The sequence below is a fragment of the Cyclopterus lumpus genome, chromosome 19 (assembly GCF_009769545.1).
Source record: "Cyclopterus lumpus isolate fCycLum1 chromosome 19, fCycLum1.pri, whole genome shotgun sequence".
Classification (NCBI taxonomy): domain Eukaryota; kingdom Metazoa; phylum Chordata; class Actinopteri; order Perciformes; family Cyclopteridae; genus Cyclopterus; species Cyclopterus lumpus.
The window spans coordinates 15,561,329-15,570,975 of NC_046984.1; the positions used below are offsets into that span (position 1 = coordinate 15,561,329).

The following is a 9,647-nucleotide window of genomic DNA, read 5'->3' on the forward strand; positions in this document are numbered from 1 at the left end:
TCTGGTTTGAAGTACCGCAGACGCGTTTCAAAAATAAAATAAGAAAATACACAAAGATTTGTTGTTGCTTGATTGGTGAAGGAGTTTTTTAAATTTTTTTCCAGGATGAAAATTGGTCAATGAGTACAGAGTCCCTACAGAAAAACACTCACAGACAGCGAATGTTAAAGTGGCCGGCACTGATTATTATAACGGTGGGAATCTTGAAGAGGCATTTTTGTCGAGTTAATCACATAAGACAACAGCAAAAAATAGTACTTTTTGTTTTAAAAGTTTCAGTCCACTCAAACTATAGATGCAAACTACCTTAAATATGTAAAAGAAAAACTGTGCTTCTCCTCCCTTTATTTAAATCAACTAAATATATAAATGTAGCTTAATGCTAAATGCCGAAGAAAAATCTTACCACTGTTAAATAATCTACAAATGAACAGATTCAAAATAACATTCTGCAAAACTACGGTGTAATAATCCAGAGTCCAGAAACAATCAGATGATACAACAGTGACCTCTAGTGGAGCTTTAATGAAACGCACACATTTAAAGATGTGGCTCCTTTGGAGAGAAACAAAGATCTCCACACAGCAATGGAGAGTTCCGCGGACACATTATGTCATAAAAGTAGAATAAATGTGACTTTCCTCACGAGGTTTTCTCCGGCTTCTTATTCCTCTCGGACAGCTTGTGCTCACGGCCGCGAGCGAGATCCCTCTTGACCCGACAATCTTCCAGCTGGGTCACTGTGAGTCCTCCGCCTACCCTTAACGGACCCACTAGGCTGATCCTGGGCAAGCTGATGCCGGTTTTCACGGCGCCGGGCGCGGTGCACATTCTGGTCACATTCTGACCGCCGGCTCTCTTCAAAATCGGAACGCAGGTCTCGGCCCTCGGTGGGTGAACGTCGTGAGCGCTCCACGTCCGGGCCTGCCGGTTCCGCCTCTGCAGAGGGTCCCGTGCCGAGCGAGGGCCCCAGGAGTCTCGCAGCCCGGCGTTGCACTCCATGTTGACGGCGGCCTCGTCCATGCACTGCGCCTTCTGGACGGCGTTGACCCTGAGGAGGATGGCGTCGCGCGTCAGGGGCCGATGGAGCCCCCTCCTCTTCGTCCGCTCACTCGTCGCCTTCTCGCTCAGCATCAGCGACGGTTTCGGGGTGTCGCGGCGCTCTCTGGCTGTGGAGGGAACGTTTCCCCTCGTGACAGCTGGTCTCAACACACACATTTCCCTCTATTTGTGACACGTGGTCGAGCACGCTTACCTTGTGCTCCGCACGCCGTGGGGGCCGACAGGAAGCGGGTGCGGTGGAGCGGCTCAGAGACGACGGGAAGCTTTCTGAGCGGTCTCTCGGGAGCCGAACCGACCCGGATCCCCTCCGGCGGCTCCGTGTAATCCCAGAACACTTTGGCGAACTGGTAGAGCTTCACACCGGACCTGGCGTTCACTAATATCCTGATTGGACGGCCCGTAGAAAGAAAGCATGAGAGGCAAATGTATCCCGAAGAAGTATTTTTACAGCGAGGTGAACGTGCGTCTGACTCACCGCTCGTCGTGGAAGTGCAGGGACAGGATTTGGCCGGCTTGAGCCTCTGCCGGGATGTCCCTCAGACAATCTCCGGTGAGGAAATTAAAAATGCGAATCTTTCCATCCACACAGCCGGTGATGACGCGGAGGTAAACAAGAGTCAGAGATTTGACCTCCCTGCAGGAACGTCAACGTTTATGGTTATTAGAACGCGTATCAGACACAGTAAGTATGTTTCGTAATACTATTAGTACTATTAGTAGTATGTTTGACAAAAAAAGACGCTGTCTATAGTAAAAATACCAAATGTTAAAGTAACTTTTATGCATATTCGAGAAAAGAAACTGTGGATCCTGAGGAGAGACGTAATATACTGAGAAAAATAACAAGATTTACAAGACTAAAGTTGTCATTTCACGAGGATAAAATGTATTCTAAATATTTAATATTCAAATGTTCAATTAACAAGAAAAAAAACTCATAGATTTGACGTTACACGAGTGTATAAGACAAATGATTTGCTCAGAGCATCTGCAGCGAAAGGCTTCCAGCTCACTTCGGGTGGTTGAAGGTCATGAGACACTCCTCGGCGTCACAGCTGGCGCTCCAGGCCATGACCCGACCGCCGGAGTCCCCGGACAAAAAGTGCCGGTCGTCGACAAACAGGCACTTCACTGAGTTCTCGTGGGCGTTGATCTCCTTCGGGGGAAAAGAAGGAGAAAAAAAAAAAAGTATTAACGGAAGCAAAGATGTGATCAATTCTCCATGAAATCGCGTTGGTTGAACTCGATGTAGAAGTGTAGTTCATTGTATTCTCACCCTGAGCAGCGACGCGTTCTCCATGTCCCAAACTCTGACGAGGCCCCGACTGCAGCTGCTGTACACCGCGCTCGCGTTTATCCTCACACACTGGATAGGATCGGTGTGCTTGAACTGGAAATCCTCAAAGTCCTTCCCAGTCTGCAGACACCACACTGGTGGGTATAGTTACAATTAGGTCACTTGGACACACACACAAGTTAAAACATACTGATAATGATTGGATACAAGGAATGGATGTTTCCAGATAGCCTTCTCCTTGGAAGTGATTGACAGTAGATGTGTTGGAATGGCCAGAAGCTCCCAATCTGCTGACCTTTGACCTTGCAGTCTTTAGCTCCTGAGACCAGTCTATCGGCGTGGACATCGAGGCAGTTGATGGTGCCGGAGTGACCGTGCAGCACCATCTCACACTTGTCAGTCTGCAGACTCCAACACCTACAGGTGTGATGGAGCGACAGGTTAACGCCCACCCAGTCACATGAGCTTCCACCTCCTCTTCCTCCTCCTCCTCCTCCTCCTCCTCACCTGATACTCCCATCGCAGCCCGCTGTCATCAGCAGGCCTCTGTCCTCGCAGAGCAACACGGCCCGGATGCTGCCGAGATGGCCGCTCAGCGCCGCCACGGCCTTTGTCTCGGACGCCACGTGGAGGAGACGCGCCACGCGGTCCTTGGAGCCCGTCGCCATTAACGGTCCACCTCTGAAGTCCACCACCCGATGGGGGTCTTGTCTGTCGAAAACATAAACACAACCTAACGACATCAGTGATGTTGTTTTGTGTTTTTTTTCCCTCCGACGTGCGAAATCGAAACATCACTCACTTGGCGAGCAGCACCGTGCTAAAATACGCACCGCAGTACACATTTCGCTCTTCCATCGGCACCGTCTTGGTTTTGATTTTGGCGTAAGCGGCTTCGAAAGGCTTGACCTGCGAAAACCAAAACCACAGAGACAACCCACCGATTTACGAACGATTTTCTGATGCAGAAGAATAGACCTCATAGAGCTGCAGCGTCGATCCGTTGACCTTTTGGACTCCAACATCCACTTTCTCATCGTCCTTGACGGGGACGGGGACTTCCACGATGTTGGCGTAAGTAGGACTGACTTTATTAATACTCGTGCACTTCTAGAACAGAAAGAAGACAGACATTTCTATTTAAAAATAATTTCACAATTTGACTTATTACTGTATATCCATATTACTAAATCATCCACCTTCATCATTGCCTCAATTTGACTCTGAAAAAGAACCCTGAACTTGATTTCCTCCACGGTTTCCTTGGCGAGACGCTTCCAGCACTGACAAACCTTCAGGCAGCATCTCAACGTGCGCTCGTCCAACAGACCTGGGAGAAGACAGCAGGTTGTAGCAGCAACACGTCGAGACAATATTAATAACAGTACAAGTTTACAGACAAAACACTTTTTTTAAATATAATATTTTATATAATATATTATTCTGGCAGCCTGCATGTGTGTTGCCTTACCTAAAACCCTCTTTGACAGATCCACCGGTAGGCAGCCTATGAAGTCTCGGTGTTTGCTCACTCCAGATACAGATTTCGAGGATCCGGGCACCACCATAAGAGCAGGGTCCTCCGAGTCTTGATACCTTATCCGATTGGTACTGCCACGACTCACTGTGCGTACAATTCCCATATGTTAAGAAGTATTAATAATGAAAATAAACAATCGCTCCATAAATGAAAAGCCATCTTTTGAACGGGCAGCTGTGTGTGCCCTTTGTCGACATCTAGCGGTGAAACTGTGAACTGCAGTAAAAATACTCTTTTTACCAGGAATTAAGTAAATAAAACGTCTATTTTGGGGGGGTTTTTTACCATTAAATTGCAGAAACCCTCGTTTATGTCTGACCAGGAGCACGCTGGTGAAATTCGCCACCATGCGTAACAGCTCGCAGTCGCAGAAGGTAAACAGACGGCACAGGTAACGTGATTGTTGCCATTCGGGGCTGCTGTTGAAGCAGAGACAGATTTCATTCACGTCCATGCCGAGTGGTTTCTGGTCCGGGGGCCGGTCTGCAGCGCGGCGGGGGTAATCCCGCGGGGAGGTGGGGCTCCTCGACCGGGCGTACGTGAATAAAGTCCCCGACGTGGCCACGGACAGCACGCCGTGGATGCCCTCGAGCACTCGGGTGCTCCTGCACCGCAACAGCAGCTCCACCACGAACCTCCTCTTGAATTCATCCGACACCTTCCACAGACACCGAGTGGAGGCGGGTGGCGTCGGCGCAAAGACGCACGACGGACACATGCCGCACATGCCGGGGCAGCCCTCCGCCGCTTCCCGGTGCGACGCACTTCTACCAAACTCCACTGACTTCATTTCCACGTCTGTGCTGCTCTCTGTTGGCTGTGGCGTCGCGAGGCAACAGTCGTTGTTGTTGTTGGTTTTTTGCTTCTTGTTTCTTTGGACCACTTCATTCAGCGGGTTGCCAGACAACAGGTTGGATGCTCCCCAGGCGTCTTTGTGATGGACGTTGCTCGATTGTGTTATAGACAAAAAACATATGAAGAAAACTGATAATAAAATAAGTCAAAGTGGAAACTATTCATGAGCAAGTTAAGACAATTTTATTAATTGTCTGGCATATGTGTAAACCAGACTAATATACTACAATATAATACATAATATGGTGGAGTGCAGTATCGTGTAATTGGGTATAAAAGGTTCAATGTAATAATATAGTATCACATAATCTATAGTATAGTACAGCAATATAACAATTAAAGTAAAATGTAATATCGTAAAGTATAGTATGTTTTAAAAGTATTTTTTATTTGCAAAATTATTTGAGTCAAATTAATACATGAATAAAAATGTTAAAAAACAATGCCTATTGTGCGCCTCATGATTTAGGGACTTGACCAAGAAAGTATATTTTAATGGAACAATAAAGTGTGCTATAAGTTTGCATTAGTAAATATGAACACAATGTGTATTTTTTTTGTGAATATATCCAGCAAAAGCAAATGTAAATTTAACATTCACAACAAAAGTGTCAGACAGAAAGAAAGAAAACATGTGCGCCGCCCGGGAATCGAACCCGGGTCGCAAGAATGGGAATCTTGCATGATACCACTACACCAGCGGCGCCCTTGTGAGTGGAGGTGAACACAGACGTTAAGTACTCAGCGGCACTAAATTCACCAAAATAAAGGTGGTGTAAAGTGTTTTAAATGTTACTCTTTTCGGGGAATTTAGTAAATGAACGTCAACTAAGATAATTTCAATTTAATTACTGTTTTTATTTGGGAAAAAGAATAACAGAAGGACGTACATGTCGACCTTTATTCTGAAAGTGGGGGATTGATTTGCTTCCGGGGGCAAAAACATGCGTCAGGTCTCGGAGATAGTTTGGTTTTCAGGTCCAGTCCGACGCACTAAGACCAGTGCTCAACGGAGACGAACATACGGAGGACTACAGCCCGCTCCGGTTCCTGCAACAAAAATAATCTTAAAATATAAAGTGTGCATTTGAAAAATAAAATAAAATAAAATCATTGCTTCTGTGTTATGACGCGCGTGAGCCGCACAGCAGCTGCTATCTTTTAGCCAGCCGTGCTAACGCTGCGCTACTAGCCAGTGCTCCGTGGAGTGATGTTGTGTCTCGAGGAGGGTTAGTTCCCATCGACTCTCCCCCCCCCCCCCCCCCGCCCCAAAACCTGCACTCATGTCGGGCAAGAGCACCGGGGTGGAGTGGGTCGAGACCACCGAGGAGGTCGTCATGACGGAGGAGTGCATGAACGACACCCCTGCAGGTATGAGGCGTTTACTAGTTTGACATTGAAACTGCTGATGTGACTTGTTTTCAAGTGTAATGTTTCGCTAATTGGAGCTTTTTGTTGTTGTTGTTGTTGTTGTTGTTGTTTAGTGATGCCGGTTTTAGAGGCAGCGGAAACGCCAATCCAGAAGTTGCTGGACACCGTGGGACACGGAGATAACCCGGATGCTGACGGTGGATTTTGTAAGCAAGAGAGGGGCATGATTAAAAAAAACCTCTGTTTTATATTCAAAGCATCACTGGGCTTATCTAAAAAAAAATGAAAATGTCTGCATTCATCCTTCTAATAAAAAGTTAAATAGCATAAAGTGAAACTCCTGTGTTCCTTCTTGTTTTTTTTCCCCAGATTGTGAGGAGTGTCTGACTCTCTTCCAGGTGCCGAGCGACCCCGCCAACATGGCCGTCGGCCCCTCCTTCATCCTCGACTTCCCAGCGAGCACGGGTCTCCCCCAGAGGGCCCTCCTCACGCTGCCCTACGGCCTGGTGGTCGGCAGGTCCAGCGTTCCCAACGCGGGCGTCGGGGTCATAAACCACGGGCCCACGGTGTCTCCGGGAATGCATTTTGGACCGTACGAGGGCGACGTGACCACGAGGGAAGACGCCATGGCGAGCAACTTCTCCTGGGAGGTGAGAACGGATCTCTAAACGCCTCCTATTACGGTTATTTATTGTTAAATGTGCATATTCTGTCCCTGCAGATTTACAAAGAAAAAGATGAATATGAGTACATTGACGCAGCCAGAGAATCTCACTCCAACTGGATGAGGTAATGTATTGAATTCTGTTCCCTCTTTCAGCCTCGGGAGTCATTTTTAAGAGCACTGCGCCAATTTCTTCTCTCCTCCTCGCGCAGGTACGTCAACTGTGCTCGGAACAAAGACGAGACCAACCTGCTGGCGGTCCAGTACAAAGGCAGCATCCTCTTTCACTGCTGTCGCGACATACACCCCGGAGACGAGCTCATGGTGTGGCCCAGCGCCAAATTTCTGGCCCAGTTCAGTGAAGCTTGGAGCCAGGTGTGGGTCATGAAGTTGAATGCGACAGGTATCGTTAACCTTCGACACAAAAATGACCTTCAACTGAAAAAAATTCATGTCATTTTAAAAAATAAAAAAAAACCCGGTCAGTCATTTTTGTATTTTTTTTCTCTCCTAAATTGTAGAGAGTAACACCACTGCAACATCTCACCTCTTCCCGTGCCCCCACTGCGAGCTGACCTTCACTACAGAGTCCTTCCTCCAGCGGCACACACAAGACTTCCACCCGCAGCCTGAAGGGGGCAGCGCTGCCGAGGCTTCCGACGCGGGCTCGGCTCTCCCCGCGGACACCTCCCTGGTGGTGGTTTCCGTTGACCCCGTCGAGTCCAAGACGTGCGGCGATTGCGGGAAGACCTTCAAGCAAATACCTCACCTCAGGAGGCACAAGCTCTGCGTCCACTCGAACAGACGGCCCTACTGCTGCCCGCAGTGCCGGCGGAGCTTCAGCCAGGCGTCCGGCCTCATCAGACACCAGCTGGTTCACAGGAAGCACGCTTGGCCGAAAGACGCCGACGTCGTTCTCGATCCGGACTTCTGTGAGACGAAAGAGAGCTCGACGCTGAGAGCCGAACTCTTCAGTCCTGCAGATCCAGCCGTCGCCGAGGAAACTAAGGACGTGGATGAGAGCGAGAATGCACAAGAAGCTATGGATGTGGCTGAAACCGGCGGAGAGGCGGAGACGTCCCCATTCAGTTGTCCGGACTGCGACAGGAGCTTCGCAAACGAGGCCGCCCTGAGAAGGCACAAGGCGACTGTCCACGAGGGGTTGCGCCCGTACGTCTGCACCGTGTGCCAGAAGTGCTTCGGCCAGTACACCGACCTGACCCGGCACCTGCGGCGGCACCACCAGACGCAAAGCAAGAGGGGCAAGAAGGTGAAAGAGGCTGCGGAGGGGCCTGCCACCGCGCCCTTTAGCTGTGCCGAGTGTTCGCTGGCGTTTGCCTCGGCGGACACGCTTCAACAGCACGTAACGGAGCGACACGCGGAGGAGGAGGCCCCCGTGGAACATCGAGAGGACGATCGGAGCCGCGATCCAGATTACAGCCCACAAACGTCGCTGGCTGAAACGGTTGAGTTTGTCCAAAAACGTCAGAGGCCTCAGCGGCTCGGAGCCGGATCAAAAATTGCCGCCATAACCAAGCTCATCGCCCCAAAACGAAGGGCGCCGGTCGCCTGCAAGAAGCCGTTAACCGGCCCCGGCGAGGCGCCGCCGTCGGCCGTCGCCGCCGCAAACGGGAAGCTGCCGAAAAACAAACGGCTCGGCTGCAACCGCTGCAAGCGGACGTACGGGAACCCGGACGACCTCAAAGCGCACACGTGCTCGCCGAAGCAGCTCAAGTGTGGCCAGTGCGGGGCGACCTTCAGCAAGTCGGGCTTCCTGAAGCGGCACGAGCAGGTGGTGCACGAGAACGCCACGTCCTACAGCTGCAACCGCTGCGGTAAAGTCTTCTCCACGTCCGGCAACCTCAAGCAGCACCAGAAGAGCAACACGTGCATGAAGTACCACTGCACGTCGGAGCTTTTCCCGTGCTCCTTCTGCCAGTTCTCCTTCACCATGAAGAGCTACCTTATCAAGCACGTCAAGAGGCACCACCCGGTGGAGTACCTGTCTCACTTTGACTCCAACAGCCTCGCGGATCAGCTGGAGGAGGAGGAGCAGCAAGAGGAGGAGCAAGAGGAGGAGCAGGTCAAGGAGGTGAAGGAGGTGAAGGAGGGGAAACCATACGTGTGCCCGCATTGCGGGAAGAGCTGCGCTAGCAGCAAAGTGTTCAAATCGCACGCGTGCTTCCAGCAGGTGAAGGTGCTGTACCTGTGCAACGACTGCGGGAAGGGCTTCATCAACCACTACGGCCTCAAGCAGCACCAGCGCGTCCACACGGGCGAGAAGCCGTACACCTGCCCCCACTGCGGCAAGAGCTTCTCGTACATGGGCCAGCTCAACGTGCACCTCAGGACTCACACCGGGGAGAAGCCGTACCTGTGCACGCACTGCGGCGAGAGCTTCCGGCAGTCGGGCGACCTGAAGCGGCACGAGAGGAAGCACACGGGCGTGAGGCCCCACAGCTGCCCCGAGTGCTGCAAGAGCTTCAGCCGCCCGCAGAGCCTCAAGGCCCACCAGTTGCTCCACATGGGACAGAGGATGTTCAAGTGCACCCAGTGCGGCAAGAGCTTCTCCCGAAACTATCACCTCCGGAGGCACCATCAGAAGATGCACTTGTAGCTCGACGCGTCGAGGACTTTGGGAAACGTTGCACTAAATGGCCGAATTTCTTTTTATTTAAGTTTGTTTAAAGCGTTCCAGAACCAAAAGTGTGGATTTTGTAATTTTTTTTTTTTATGTTATGGATAAGCGCGACACTCACTGCGATTAAACATAAGAGAAGTTTGCGCTCGTCAGTCAATTTAAACAAATCCTCATCGTCTCAATGTTCACTTTGAAATAATAAAGACCACCGACTTCA

General features: G+C 50.3%; 2 protein-coding genes and 1 non-coding gene across 5 annotated transcripts; 1 reads left to right on the plus strand and 2 right to left on the minus strand.

Annotated features, from left to right (window-relative positions):
- Nucleotides 1–642: 642 nt before the first annotated feature.
- On the minus strand, nucleotides 643–4,689 carry fbxw10 (F-box and WD repeat domain containing 10). The gene is made up of 12 exons (XM_034559337.1): nucleotides 4,185–4,689; nucleotides 3,831–3,983; nucleotides 3,559–3,689; nucleotides 3,368–3,469; nucleotides 3,162–3,268; nucleotides 2,867–3,070; nucleotides 2,655–2,776; nucleotides 2,339–2,493; nucleotides 2,076–2,218; nucleotides 1,538–1,696; nucleotides 1,256–1,446; nucleotides 643–1,169 (listed from the first exon to the last, which is right to left on the minus strand). Exons 1-12 carry the CDS (start codon nucleotides 4,687–4,689, stop codon nucleotides 643–645), a joined length of 2,499 nt encoding a protein of 832 aa, XP_034415228.1.
- A 700-nt stretch (nucleotides 4,690–5,389) lies between these two features.
- Nucleotides 5,390–5,460, minus strand: trnag-ccc. Its single transcript has one exon. It is a non-coding gene; the product is annotated as a tRNA-Gly (tRNA).
- Nucleotides 5,461–5,700: 240 nt separating this feature from the next.
- Nucleotides 5,701–9,647, plus strand: LOC117748325 (histone-lysine N-methyltransferase PRDM9-like). Of its 3 annotated transcripts, none has more exons than XM_034557947.1 (6): nucleotides 5,701–6,125; nucleotides 6,239–6,331; nucleotides 6,495–6,775; nucleotides 6,847–6,914; nucleotides 7,002–7,192; nucleotides 7,311–9,647. In XM_034557947.1, the coding sequence occupies exons 1-6, from the start codon at nucleotides 6,038–6,040 to the stop codon at nucleotides 9,404–9,406; spliced, it is 2,817 nt and encodes a 938-aa protein (XP_034413838.1). In that variant the 5' UTR covers nucleotides 5,701–6,037; the 3' UTR covers nucleotides 9,407–9,647. The 3 variants fall into 3 exon arrangements, with proteins under 3 accessions (XP_034413838.1, XP_034413837.1, XP_034413839.1); XM_034557948.1 differs by having other exon boundaries at nucleotides 6,014–6,125; nucleotides 6,524–6,775; nucleotides 7,311–9,626; XM_034557946.1 differs by having other exon boundaries at nucleotides 6,524–6,914; nucleotides 7,311–9,626.